Source organism: Aythya fuligula, chromosome 1 (assembly GCF_009819795.1).
Source record: "Aythya fuligula isolate bAytFul2 chromosome 1, bAytFul2.pri, whole genome shotgun sequence".
In the NCBI taxonomy this organism is placed as follows: domain Eukaryota; kingdom Metazoa; phylum Chordata; class Aves; order Anseriformes; family Anatidae; genus Aythya; species Aythya fuligula.
The window spans coordinates 73,708,840-73,723,785 of record NC_045559.1 but is presented as its reverse complement, the minus strand read 5'-3'; the positions used below and the strand labels follow the sequence as shown (position 1 = coordinate 73,723,785).

Sequence of the window (14,946 nt, the reverse complement as noted above, 5' to 3'; positions counted from 1 at the left end):
ACGTCAGAGGTTGGACTCGATGATCTTGAGGTCTCTTCCAACCTAGAAATTCTGTGATTCTGTTAAAAGGTTACCATCTCCAGCCAGCTGCTTGTCCTTTTATCCCCCTCCTGCCAGAGATCAGTGCTTCATGTAACTGTATAACTGCCTCAGCAACTGCTCCTTTATCAGATTCAGTCAAAATGGTGCAGGTTAGAAAAGCTACACTGCACAGTATTTGCAGTTATCCAGATCATTCTGGCTGGACAGTTTTACAGGCTTTTATATCCCAGATGCTGTCCTCCATCAAGGAAGGGCTGGGCTGCAGGGTGACAAATATCTGGTGGTGTCAGAAAGTCTTCTAAAAGAGTGTTGCCAATGCTGGTAGAGAATTAACTTAACTGTATCCGTGTGATAGAAATGTTAACTTCCAACTGTGTGTCTGTCCCCTTGGAAGTGTTTTAAGCAGACAGATCTCTGCTTTGATATGTTATCACCTGTCTGGCTAAGCAGGATCTTGCATGTACAGACTGGGCGATGAGACGCTGGAGAGCAGCCTAGAAGAGAGGGATCTGGGGGTCGTGGTAGACAGCAAGTTGAATATGAGCCAGCAGTGTGCCCTGGCAGCCAGGAGGGCCAACCGTGTCCTGGGGTGCATCAAGCACGGCATCGCTAGTAGGTCAAGGGAGGTGATTGTCCTGCTCTACTCTGCGCTGGTGCGGCCTCACCTCGAGTACTGTGTGCAGTTCTGGGCACCACAGTATAAAAAGGACATGAAACCGTTGGAGAGTGTCCAGAGGAGGGCTACGAAGATGGTGAAAGGCCTGGAGGGGAAGACGTACGAAGAACGGCTGAGGTCACTAGGCCTGTTCAGCCTGGAGAAGAAGAGGCTGAGGGGAGACCTCATCACAGTCTACAACTTCCTCGTAAGGGGGTGTCGAGAGGCAGGAGACCTTTTCTCCATTTACACCAGTGACAGGACCCGTGTGAACGGGGTTAAGCTGAGGCAGGGGAAATTTAGGCTTGACATCAGGAGGGGGTTCTTCACAGAGAGGGTGGTTGCACACTGGAACAGGCTCCCCAGGGAAGTGGTCACTGCACCGAGCCTGTCTGAATTTAAGAAGAGATTGGACTGTGCACTTAGTGACATGGTCTGAACTTTTGGGTAGACCTGTGTGGTGTCAAGAGTTGGACTTGATGATCCTTAATGGTCCCTTCCAACTCAGGATATTCTATGATTCTATGATTCTATGTCTGTTTCCTGCAGGAATTGAAATGTGTAGAAAAGATTTGGGTTATATTGTGACTGTCATTTGGAAATTTATAAGCGCACATCACTCCAAGAAGAGAGGTGAGTGCTGAACCGTGCGCTGTTGGTATCTTCTGTTGGGAGTCTTAGGTCAGTGTTGCTGATGCCTTGCTTCCAGGCAGTGGATCTTCTCCAACAACCTGAAGAGATTAGTGTGGACAGTAACTGCACCTACTGCTGGCTGCATCTTCACAAAGAACTTGCAAAAGAACCAACGTCGTCAAGTTTTTTTTTCCCCACAAGACAGAAGTATGCTTTCTGTACTAGAAAAATAACAAGTTATAAGTATGTAATAGCACCACCTGGTGGCTTCTGGCTTATGTTGCAACAAAAATAACTACTAAGCAGTTTTCAGTTTAAAGTACTTATTTATGCCAAAGCAAATAGCACACAGTCATATTTATTAAGCTTAAAAATGCCTTATAAGAGTATGTTAACCCTTTCACATAAGCATTGTCTGTAATTTCAACATCGCTGGTTCTGGTGTTCTCTTTTTGTAGTCTCTGATCACCTTTGTGAACAAACACTTGAATAAACTGAATTTGGAAGTAACTGAGTTAGAAACCCAGGTAGGAGACTTGGTCTTTTGTTTGTAATCTAACTGTGTAAATTACAAATGTAGGTCCTTTCCCCATAAAACTCTGTTATAGGATTGTTTATCTTTGGGCATGTTAATTTATAGGATCAGGGCTCTGTCTTTTAAGTAGTAATGATGTTGACTGATGTTTGCTTCCTTTACTCATGTCTACATATGCTTCATATTGTTAATTTGCATTGTAAGGTAAAATTATTGGATATTTATTATGTCTATATTAATGACCATAGAATATGGCTGGATCTCCAGGCAGCTTGTCTCCTGGATCAAAGTGGTGTGGTGTAAAGCAGTTGCTATAGTTATGAGTAGATGGTGGGTTTGTCTTTCTAGCAGTGAGGGTTCATAATGAACTGGTGTGAGCTCTTAATAAATGCCTGGGGCTCTCAGGAGGAGTTGGCACTGCAGTGTGCAGTTCATCATAGAAATACCAGTGCTAGCTTTAATCGCATCAAAGAGGGATTGGCAAATATTTTGATGTTGCAGTGAAGGCCTTCATGTCCTCCTCTTTATCCTGCTATCTTGTGAGCATGTGAACTGTGCTTGCTTCTCAGCAGTGTGGATTAGCAACTGAACTCATGTACTGCCATGGCTTGACTGTCATTGGTATCCAAGGTAGTTTATTTAAAGCTAGCTGAGGTAACTGTCTACCACCACAGTCAGCTCTGTAGGAGTTCCCTCCCTCTAGCACATAACCAGGCATGGAATATGCTTAGAAACTTTAAGCAGGTGTGAAGTGGGGATAGTTCTCAGTGAAGTGTCAGTGGGGTTAGTTCTCACTTTGCAGGTCAAATTATGCAGTTTTCAGACTGGTTCTTTGGCTGAGTTTTACAAACAGAAACAAATATTCTTTCCAGAGTTCAGTGAGCTGTGGAAAGGAGGTTACCTTATTGTCCTGGCAAAAAAAAAAAAAAAAAAAAAAAAAATCTGAAGAATTATTCCTTAGATATTGGTAATTGATTTTGAGTCTGACTTGGTTTAGTACCAGTCATCCACTGCTATTTTATAGCTTTGCTGAAGTAAATGGGTGACTGGATCTGATTTGTCACAAGAAATTGTTGCTTAATGCCTTGGAAGTACCCAGCAATTTACTTTTGAAAAGGTTAGAGAATGTCACATACACCATATCAGGATCACAAGTGAGAATTCTGTTTAAATACAGCCCCCTCCTCCAGACAGTAAATAGTCTTCCTGTCTGGTAGGGATACTGAACAGAATTGCTGAGAGTATTTGGTATGGTATTTAGTATTTACAGAAACTGTGAACATTTTATTTTGACTTGAAAGAATTTATTTTGTGAAGTTAAGCTTTTTACCTGTGACAGGGGAGATTTAATTTCAAGTTCAGATTAAGGGCAGTGTATAGAATCTTCAACACTCACAATTTGAGAAGATAGATTGTGATTGAAACTGTCATGTACTATAGTAGTAGGACTGGAAGTATATAATATGGAACAGGGTTTCCCAGGAAGTCTTTTTTTTTCTTTACTTTCTTTTTTTTTTTTTTTTTTTTTTTAAATGAAAAAAACTTTGTTAAATACTGCAGTGAAGTTGGCAAGATTCCTCAATAAAATAAAATGAGCAAAAACTTATTTTTGAAATGAACTTTTTTAAAAAAGTGAGCAAAAGCAAGAACGGGTATATGTACTTTTACCTCACCCCAACATATTCAGTAACCTAATAAATGGAAAACTGGCTGGAGATACAGAAGATTTTTGCTTTGGTCTATGCCTGTTCAGACTGAATATTCAACACCCCTATGGAGTGCAAATTGTATATAACTCCTAGGTGAATTGCTTCTAATTTCTACTGCCTGGAGTTATTCACTACGTATAAGTAATTTAAATGTTTGTTGGCACATGCTCTTGAATGGGTTAGGGTTATAGCTAGTGGGCTTGTTTTATTCAGGAATTGAGGGTAGAGGAAATAATGCTATCATATATAGGGAGAAAGCCTTGTATCCTGTTTTGTTATTGTTTAAGAACTGATAAGAAAGCAGCTATAGGAACAGGCTCCTAAAACAAGTCTGATCCAGCTTGCCCAGCTGCAGTGATGATTACAAGGGTATTGGTGAATCCAGGGAGCAGATGAAATAAAGCCTTAAATGCTTGTTACACCTGCTGTCGGTTTCTTGCTATGCCTGAAAGGCGCAGTCACTGACTTCTGAACTGTCTTACGCCTCTGTGCTAGCAAACAACAGTGCTAGAAATCAATGTGCATAATTTGGTCCAAGTATTCATTGTTCTGCATGTTTATGAATGCTTATTAGAAAACAGATGCTTCAACCTAGAAATGTCACTAGTGTTTCTATTTAGTTTGCAGATGGTGTTTATTTGGTTTTGCTCATGGGTCTTCTTGAAGACTATTTTGTTCCACTTCACAACTTCTACTTAACGCCTGAAAGTTTTGATCAAAAGGTGGGTAGAAATTCTAGGTTGTATTCCTTTTGCTTTATTACCTCATGATATTTTTCAATCATTGTTTGCTTTCTCTTTGTGCCCAGTAGATATACTCTTCTCTTCAGGAGCTGTAGCAAAGGTGCACTGGTTGTGACACTTGATAGTTAATACTACAAAAAGTTGCTTGTGAAATAAATAGGTAAATTCCCCATAGTTAAGCAAAAAAAACATAATATGCCACACAAGACTCGTGAACATCCAAAAGGAATAAATCAGTAATAAGTGCTTTGTACTGTATAGTACTTTTCATAATCAAAGTTATTTATTAAATTGCAGTACTGCCTGAAGTCTTTTTGTGCTCAGGGATGCATTACTATGCTAGACAGTAGAGATGATGCCTGGCATTGCCTAGTGTTTACCACGTAAATAGAGAAGAAAGACAAAAGGTGAGAGTTGTGAAGCTCCTCTTCATCTGCATTTTGTACACTGGGATTGATGTAAAGATAGAGCTTCTTCCTAAGGTCACAAAGTGCCAGCCCTAAAAACTAACCCCTGATATCAGTAGTGTCAGTTGCCTAACACCCAATGGTTCTTTTTCTATAGTTTATTTGATGTTCTTAGAAACTAAATATCACTAGTTAATATGCACTTGATAGGCTTGATATGCGGTAGTGTAAGAATTGGTACATGGGCCATGATCTTTGGTTGAACTGGGATTAGAAATTGTATGTTGAGTGCCAATGTGTTTTGTAGCTGATCTAAAGCCAAGATGGAGGCCCTAATCCTGCTAGGGAGGGAGTTGCCTGTCTGAAGCCAGTCTGTGAACACAGACATGTTTTTGTGTCCAGTTCCTAGCAAGGTCATTGCCAACATCGCTCTTAAATTTTTGAGAGAATGTACTAGCTTGTCTTTTTGTTGTTGTTTTCTTCTCTTTGGTCAGGAGTGAATGACTTTCTGTCTAACAGTACCTTAGACATAATGAGCTTTGTGGAAAAAAGAATGGGTTACTTGAAGTCTTGGATGGTCTTAGTCTTAATCAGGGTATTAGAAATGGAAGGGGACAAAATAAGTGTCTTGCTTTTATCCATGCACTCATTGCACTATTCTGTGTCATTCCTAGCATTAGTGATGAGAGGCTTAACACAGCATGTGTGCTTTATTATCATATGCAAGTTTGCCTCTTTCTGCAGTTGTTCCTGGACATGCACACATATCTGGGTATATTCAGTACCTGATACTGGAATAGTCTGAGCCTGATTGTGCTGGAGTAATGCTTTGGCCCTTTGCTTTTCATTCTGCTAGGTTCTGTAGTGAGGATGATACAAGTCTAGTGTTGGCTGAACTGGAGCCAGGATGTGCTTAGGTCAGGAGTGGAAGCACTGCAATAAGTGAGAAGATTGAAAAGGCTTTGTATGGTAAGGGCTGCTTACAATGGTGGGTATTTTGTACAACTTCAGCGTGCCCCTCAGTGCCAGTAATGCTCCCTGAGGGACAGGGTTTACCATTGGTACAATAACCCATCTTTGACAATGTGGATCATCTCAGCGTTGCAGGAGGAAATTGAGGTGTGCCAAATGAGAGCTGTTATGGACCTAGCCTAATGGGTTGAGCCTGCTGATTCTATGGGTTATATAGCATTTTTTTAATTCATTGGTAGGTGACTAGTTGCTATTTGGGAGCTTAAAGAGGTTCTCTGAAGGCAGACTGGCAAGAGAGCTTCTTTAGGTGTTAAGATTGTGGACAGAATGGGGATTAGTTCATTTAGAATGTTGTATACTGTACGTGAACTTGATAGAGCAGTGGGAACATGTTTGTCTACTGTCTTCTAAACAAGCTCGCCTTGATAGCTTTCTCTTGCTTTTTTATCCCAATAGCTTGAGTTTTCTGCCTTTTAGAAATGCAGGATGCTGAGTCATAGCCAGTACTGGTTCAGTCAAGATTTTGTTGTTAATAGTTTAAATTCATAATAATTATCCAGTATTCCTGAAGTAATGTGGTTTTGAGTGGAGACTTTGCCTTGTGGAAAGGGAGTTTGTAAATCAAAGAGTTTAGGTACTGTGTTTTGGGAAGGGAAAAAATATCTTCATCTGCAGAATTACTGTTTTTGTTCCAGTGAATGAGGGGAAACTGAAGCAGGTAAAAAGAGATTAATAAAGTCCTGAGCAATAAGTGCCAGTGAAGGGGGCCTGCCTTCCTTGTTGCAGGGAGCTTTGTATGCTAAAGTCCCTGATTTCCAAGATAACTAACTTTAATTAAATCCCTTCCTCTTGCTATGTATTTCCAGAACTGTCATTTGCAGAGACAAAACTGCACAGAACTCATAATCCAAATTACCTGTCTTAAATTTCATTAAGCATGACTCAGAAAGCTTCTGTGCAGATCTCTCTAAGCTATACAGTTCCCTCCTCATGAATATTTTCTTTTAGCCTCACCTCTTTTTTTCCTTTTTCATTTTTGTCTGTTTTCTTTTCTTTGACTTTATGTTCATGTGTGGTTCTTGGAGGCTTGCTCAGGGTGCTGTCTCCTTTTCTGCACAGTTGTGCCTAGATTGTTTTGCAAGTTCACTGCACAGTCTGCCTAGCAACTGTCACCACGAACCGTTTCACTTACCTTCATTTGAGAAATCTGATTTGAATGTTGTCTCTTCAAGCAGAGGAAGCTAAAGTACCAAGATGCCTCACTCCCTGATGATGTGATGTTTATGTTGCTTAGTATACAGCTGATAATGCAGAAGAGTAATATTAATTGAAAATACTTAGTTTAGTCTTCTTATTTCTGACATACCCATGTGTATTTTGTCATCTCTGTTCAGTTGTGTCACTTCTGTTAATATTGCTTGTTGCCAGGATTGCAACAGAACTCCTGCTTTGTAGTTGGAAATGCTGAGCTTTGGGTACAAGCAGAAAGATCTCTGAAAATGCATCCAGTTGTTACTGGGAGCTCTCAGGCCTGTGCTGTAGAGACTGAGATCAAGGCTTACTGGGCTTTTTTTTTTGGTATTTTTTTACACTTGGAAATTTGAAATTACTTCTTGTGTATCAAAAAATCAATATTTGCCCTATAATGATACAAGCTTTAATTTCTTATTCCCTCAAAAGTACTTTCAGTCATGCATGAACATGTAGATGTCTTTTATTGATTTAAATGGAATTGTCATTTCATATTCCAGTGTGGAGAGAACAAAGCATTTTAAAAAATTTCATAAAAGGTTTTATAATGCCTGTATAACTTCAGGGTTCTAAGCAGTTTTCCTTTTTCAGGTCCACAATGTTTCCTTTGCTTTTGAGCTGATGCAAGATGGAGGACTCAAAAAACCAAAAGCTCGTCCTGAAGGTATGGTTGTGACATGTGGCTTTAAACCATATATAAATACATAATAGTAGATGCATTTCAAGTGCAACTGCATTCAAGATAATGGGAGTATTAATTGGTGGAGAGTAAATGTGAACCTTGACAGTTTTCCAAAGGATTCATCGTCTGCATCTGGGGTATATATTTACCTCTGTTTCTTGTCTGGAATAGGTTTACTGAGGTGTGCACATCTAGTTTTAGTGAATGATTCAGAAGCTGTTCAGTGCTATATTATACATTTATCTGGTATTCTCAATCACAGTCCAAGCAGGAAGCTTTGCGTAGTCTAATTCTCATAATTGTTGCTCTGATTCTCTTAACTATTGTGTATGCTAAAAAGAGGAATTAAAACTTTCTGACTGCTAATTTTTATTCCTAGAGTTACAAACTATTATATGTATTAGAGGCTTCTACAGAACAAAGTGAAAAATGAGGAGCCCCCAGGAGATGTTCAGTCTGACTTAAAATAAGACAAATTGGTGATAGCAAATAGATTAGTGGACAAATAGTGGAGCTGGTTGTAGTGGTTAAAAAAAGACAAAAAACAATATTAAGTGAGTACATATCCTGTCAGAGTGCTGTTCTTTTACATTTGGGAATGAAAAGTGCTCCTGAAAAAGAATTCCATGAAGCAAGACATTAACTTGGAGTTGAGTCAATAGCTGTATGTGGAAAACAGGGAAAGTGGAAAAATATGAATGCAGGATTGGGAAAGTAAGGTTTTTGAGTGGAAGGGTTAAAAAGACGACAAAAAGAAACCAGATCAGCTAGACAAGCCTGTCTCCAGATACAGATTTTGTTAAAAACCTAGAAGATAACTTGTCTAACTGAAAACTTGCCCCCCCCCCCTTTTTTTTTAAATTATATTCTCATCAGTTGTTCTAAAGAGGAAATTACCTTCTTGTAGGTCTGTTTTATATCCTTACCCTATCATGACTGGTATTCTACCAGAGCATACTTTTTGTTTGCTCCAGACAAGGTGTGTAGATTCAGTAGGCAGCAGAATATATTTGTGTTTTTTCTGACTGAAAATGTAATTTCTAATAGAAGTCAGAGCCAAATTAGCTCAATGAACATGCCTCTTTTGCTGCTGCAGGGTTTGTGTGTATTCCTTTCTCATCTGTCTGTGTACCCCTTCCCATTAGCAGTGATTCACAGCTGTTAGTGAGTTTGCTTGTGTGTGTGGCTGGAATTTCCTGTAGAACTGACTGCTTGAAGAGCTCCTCCACTGGGCGAGACAATAATGTATTGGGCTCTGCTTGTCACTGTATTTTTTATCAAATCCTCTGTAGCATCAGGATCTTGGCAGTACAGTCATGTAGTACATGACTGCTGGAGATTATGTGCTCCAGCTGAACCCATAGCTTTTGCAGCAGCTCTTTGCTGCCACTTAATCCCATCACATCTTAGCATGTGCCCTGGTTTCTGTGCTTCTAGCTGTGTTTCTGTTCTACCCTTTAGATTTCTATTTCTCACCATTAGCACCTTGATCTTGGTTTATATCATAGGCAGTTCCTGCCTCTGAAGCTGGATGTCAGCCAGAGGAAAGAACTGAACCCCACCAGGCTTGATCATACCTCTTCATGCTATGGCAGCTGAGCTGGGGTTAACAGTGGCTGAGGGAAAAGACCCACCTTGCTTTCAGTGGAAGACTGAAGATGTGCGGCATGGGGAGAAGAAAAACAATTAGAAGGAGGGGGACAGATTCCCTAAACATCTCTGACCACTACATTCTCACTTAAGGCTGACTATTGGGGCCTTTATATATATATGTGTGTGTGTGTGTGTGTGTGTGTGTATATGTATATATATGTATATATATATATGTATGTATGTATTATATATATTCATAGTGCCAGGAGTGTTTGATTTAATTGTTTTGCAAACAAAAGAGGCTGTCAGCATCCCTGGTCAAATCTGCTGATAGATGTCCCTTAGAATCATAGAACCATTAAGGTTGTAAAAGACCTCCAAGATCATCTGGTTGAGCCGTTCCCCTACCACCACCATCACGAAATAAACCATGTCCGTAAGCTCCACATCCAGCCTTTCCTTAAACAACCACAGGGGTGGTGACTGCAGATACTTGCCTTGATTTGCCAGCTTTATAAGTGCATGGCTGTTGCAAGGTGTTGTTTCTCATTTGGGAATGGTTAAATTTATGTATACATTCAAAATCCATTCAGAGGGAACTGGGTTTTGATGCAGAGGAAGCAATGATTGATTCTGGCTCATGTCTCACTGGGAATGCTATGGTAGTAAGCAGCTTTCTGTGATACCTGGAAAACTTAGAAACATATTTCATACATCCAGGTAAGATCTCTCTTTTTTTTTTCAGGATGTATTACTTCACAGCAGTTAGGATCTTACCTTTCTTTAGGACAGCAAAAGATTCTTTTGCAAATGCAAAATACAGAATCACAAATAAGTTAGGTGAAACAATACATGGAAAAAGTTTGAGAGGTTACTGAAAATACCAGATGAAGTGTGGAGGTTATAGACAGTTATCCAGTGTGGGGTGGGGGGACGGGTGGGGAGGTCCTGGCATTGATTGTGGGTGTATGAGGTTCAGGATCTACTAAGATGTGTGTGGCTACTTTGCTTCTTCTCTGGCTAGCAAAGTCATTGGTGAAAACTCAGAAGGTACTCTACCTATGATGTTGCCAGAAGGTAGCATTTCCCAGAGGCTTTATCCCAGGTTTCAGGCAGAAGCAGGCCTTCTCTGTAACCAGTATCAGATGAGGAAGGGAATTCTCTTTCTTACATTTCCCAGAGAAGTTAGCTGTGACTGTAATATCATGAGGGTGTTTTGAAGTGCATCATGCATGACATGTAAAAAGCTTGGCTTAGGGAGATCAGAACATTTTTGTAGCTGTTTCTGCAGGCTCAGAGATGTGGGGACTTTTGTTCCTTTGAGGGTAAATGGTGGAGAACAAAAAGCAAATTAAGAATTTCTCCTTTTCTTCCACAGATGTTGTCAATTTGGATCTGAAGTCTACCCTCAGAGTTCTATACAATCTGTTCACAAAATACAAGAATGTGGAATGATCGTGGAATCTGCTGAGGTCTTCGTCATACCAGCCTCTTTAGACAAAAAATACAATAAAAATGCCCTCTGCACACTCCCTTTGTGCCTTATGCTATACTTCATGCATTCTTTCTACAGTTGATGTGGTCTCTCTATAGCTGTTTATATGACAATCCCACTAAAAATAATGCACATGTACTCTCTAGGTCGATTGAAAATGTGTAGATATTTCACACTTTTACCAGAAAATACTGTTGGGTCTGATTTGCTATGATCAACAAATGTTCTTTTGATAAAAGAAATATACCACTAACTACTTAAATAAGCAGGGACAACATGAGAACTTATTAATGTCTGTCTGTAGACTCTGATTTTATAATAACCTTTCTTTAGCAAACTTCTTGGTTACCATTACCATTTGGAGATTTTCCAGGCTTAAGCATTAGTAATACAAAATCAGCATTGGAATTTATTTAGAAGCTGAGCCCTTTCTTTTAAATAAGGTTTTGTATGTTCTGTTGGGTGGGTGGGGTCAAATTACAGGCACTATCTGAAGCTACATGACAAAACCTTCAGTTTTTGTGTTCACCTCATAATAACCAGTGTTATTTCCATTCAGTGTTTACACAGAATAAGTCTTACAGTGGGATAACCATCTAATCTTTTCATGTCTATTTTTATTTCTTCTCCATTCTAGGAGAAATTTGGTTGATAGAACCACTACCATCCTTTAAGCATGCAGCTTCTATCCAGTCAGTCAGTCAGGAGCTGGTCAGATATGCCCAGGTTGGATTAATGCATTTTGCCCCCAGCCCTTTTTGAAATGTACATGGGGAAAAATGAGTTTCGCAGTTTAAAGACTGGCTCTTCGTTTTGTGTAGCTAAGGTGATGGGTCAGATTCCTCTTGAAGTTACTGGCAGCTGTACAGTTTTTGTGATCATGCATTTATAAACAGTTTTTATGTATTTTCCTTCCTAAAGAGTGAAAAACTATTTCTGTATAAATGAGAGATTGCCTTTACTTGAGCATTGCGCTGGGTTGTGCTAGACAAGGTGTATCCAGTGCAAGCCAATGGTTAGTGCTTCAAATCTGAAGCTCTTCGGTGATGTTCAGTTGTGCTTTAAACTAATTTCATTGAGTTGCCCTGTGTCATCCCAATAAATACTCTGCTACACCCTGGTCTAGCACTCTAGTCTCTAAGCTGTTACAGATTTTAGTGGGAATGCCTTTTAAAAACAAAAGGATTGTGAGTTTTATCTGATAGACTGAAGTTACCTCTTAGTACTTAACAGGTTTCATCTGCAGATCTGTTCCTGGCTGGTGGTGTACTCGTTATAGCTGTGTGTGCAAGGAGGCTGTGCTGGCACATGAGCTGTCTGAGTAGATTTTGGAGAAGAACTGTGCCAAAGAAATGGAATTGTAATTTCCAGAGTAAATTATTTGTGGAATATGTATATAATAGCACTCCTTTCCTTGGAGTGCCTAGGGGAAGGATTTGACTCCTGCTTTTATGCATCATAGAATCATAGATCCTATGATTAGAATCACAGCAGCAACTTCTCTTTTATGGGCAGCCATGATTTTGTGTGAAACATAAGGCAGAGTACCCCAAAGAGGAAGCAGGTGGCATTGCTCTGCTCTTTGGAATCACTTGAGTCTTGTAGGTTGGCATTTTTTCCCCCCCAAAATTGATTTCTTCGGCTAAAAATCATTTACCTTTCGAATTCAAGAGGAAATGTGCTATTTGAATTGTAGAATTTTACATCAGGAATTTTTTCCTTCCCTCCTTAAACATTTTTTAAGTTTAGGAAGATGGGAAATGAGCTTCTGCTTCTTTGTTTCATATTTTGGGGTTCTGAGTTCTGGTGATGAATTATTTATGCCACCTCCCCTCATGCCTCCAAACCAAAGGTGAAGAGAAGTTTCCCCCTTTTTTTTTTTTCTCATGAAAAAATTCAGGCCCATCTCTCCTGTAAGGCTTTGTGGGAATCAGTGCTTGTTTGTACTTTAGGAGGAAGCTGACCTCTTGCTGTTTATACAATGCCTAGTACAATATGACTTGAATTTCAGATGGGGCCTTTAGACTCTACCATGGTGCTGGCAATTATTGCAGAGACTTGCAGAGGCACTAAGGCCAGGTGGGTCAGCTCTGCTGGCTAGTTAATAAGATCAGTCTAACTTCTGTGCTGTGAAATAGGTGTATCATGAGGCTGGGAAATGATTGAACCAAAGGTTCTCTCAAACTTTTTTTTTGTTTAATGCAATGTACTTGTGGGAAACAAGTCTGTTAAAGAGCTCTTATTCCTCCTACTTCCCTTCAGCTGATGTGGAAGTGCCAGTGCTATTTATATTCTCTGAGATGTTGGCAAAGACTTCCAGAGAATCTAGTTTTAAAATTGCTGGCAGTATTAATATCAAAAGCAAACAAAGTAACAAGAGGAGATTGATTAGAGCAGTTTGGGTTTGGGAGAAGGAATGGCTATTTCTGAGATGGAAATTTATGGCCGATATTTAATTGCCTATGAGCAGATGTGAACATAACACATTTTAAGAGTCTGTATTTTGTTCAGTTAGGTGTTTCTGGTCACTATGCAGAAACCCAAATCCCTCCTCTGCAACCTGAGGCATGGGCCCCTGCTAGCATTCCTTACATTAACATTCCAGTCAGTCAAGACTGCAGGCTTGATGCATTGGACAGGCTGGGGGCAGGTGTCATCTTGTGGGTTGTGTTATGTTTTTAAGTCTATTGGTAAATGTTGCACGTGGAAAATGCATTGTTCATTCCCTAGCTCCTTGCTGTCTAGCCAGGTCACTCTTAGATGCTGTCTTTATTGCTAACTGGGCTGGGAAGGGAATGGATTTAACTGAACTGGAGCTTCATCCCAGGCAGTTCAGTTTACAGGAAAAGCAATAAAGGTAGAGCCATCTCTGAACACCTGTTTTTGGCACGACTTTGTTACATAGCCGTGATACTTACTCTCAAAAGGTAACTGAATGGTAAGAATATTATTCATGAACTCTGCATTTCTACTGAAATTTTAGGTATGTTTCCTGAGGTACCAGTGGATAGATCTGAATCTGGTTGAGTTCATCTGGATTGCTGAATGCTTTGCAGTGTTAAAGTGTCCATATTTCTAAGTACTTAATGGATGTCTGTCTTTTCAAGCCCATACAGCTTTGCCTGTTAGGTGTATCTGCTTGACATACTCAGTTCCAGTAAGCTGTATTACCACAGAAGAAGCCCAGATATTCTTCAGCTGCATCCCGTTTCTCAGGCTGAAAAAGCAGCAATGGCAGATTTTCTTTGATCAGCTTAAACCTTAAAGGGCTTCTTACACCTCCTCCCCCAACCCTTGTGCTTTCAGTATTAATGTATTTTTAAAGAATCTTTTCTACTGTTTTTAACAGTGTTTACTCTGGATTTCATACTTAAAACTAGCCTTGCAGATAAAATTCTGGACTTGTCATATGTTGGACACATCCAGCTTTGTGACAAGAGTTGTGTACTGTAAGCAAATTACAATGCAATGCTATGTTTGCTAGAGATCACAGTAGGAGTGTTGTGCATGGTTTATGATAATTGTACTATTTATTCAAATAAATAAATGATGATCACTTGGTTTTCTACATTTTTTTTTTTTTTTGTCTGAGTGGGCAAATCAGTGGGAAGAACTTTTGAAAGGTGGGCTGTAGCTGTCTTCTTCATCAAGGGGGGTCCTAGATACATGGTGATCCATGTAGACCTAGCAAAGCAGTGCTCTCAGGTTTCTGGCTTTGGTGACGCGCAGGCAAACCAAATCTGTCTGACTCTTATGTACGTTTCATCAACTGTTTTTTTGGTATTTCCCTGCCACTGGATGTGGCAGGTGATCAAGTTGTTCACCTTCTCCCTTCCACGGGAGAAAAATGAATTACACCCTCTAATACCTTTAGAAGGCTCAGGGCCAAGTTCTGCAGCCACACAGGAGGGAGGCCTGGCCTTACAAAGCTGAAGTCCTGCATGTGTCTGCAGAGCACTTGGGAAGCCAGAAGCACAACCAAGAGTGGCATGACATTGAAAATGCCTGTATGCTTGCTCTGGTACGAAGGGAACAGAGAGTGGCTCACTTATAAAGCAAGGCCATGTGGGAGAACAGGAAAATGCATTATCAGAACTTGTTATTAGTGAGAGTACTGCTGATTCCTTGAATTGTTCTTCAGTTGCTATTTTTATATGAGGGCCAGGTGTATGGGGGCATGTGCATGTGAGGTGTGCTTTGGGAGCGTACAGAGTTTTGTGGGGGGAGAT

At 40.0% G+C, this 14,946-nt stretch overlaps 1 protein-coding gene across 4 annotated transcripts in view; it reads left to right on the top strand.

Annotated features, from left to right (window-relative positions):
• The window catches only part of PARVB (parvin beta), an 86,406-nt gene extending 72,196 nt beyond the window's left edge, over positions 1 to 14,210 (top strand). For all 4 annotated transcript variants that reach the window (XM_032207749.1, XM_032207750.1, XM_032207751.1 and 1 more), the window contains exons 10-13: positions 1,787 to 1,857; positions 4,195 to 4,296; positions 7,539 to 7,611; positions 10,601 to 14,210. In XM_032207749.1, the coding sequence (XP_032063640.1) occupies positions 1,787 to 1,857; positions 4,195 to 4,296; positions 7,539 to 7,611; positions 10,601 to 10,677 (323 nt within the window). In that variant the 3' untranslated portion in view covers positions 10,678 to 14,210. The remainder of the gene's footprint in view (positions 1 to 1,786; positions 1,858 to 4,194; positions 4,297 to 7,538; positions 7,612 to 10,600) is intronic.
• The last annotated feature ends 736 nt before the right edge of the window (positions 14,211 to 14,946 follow it).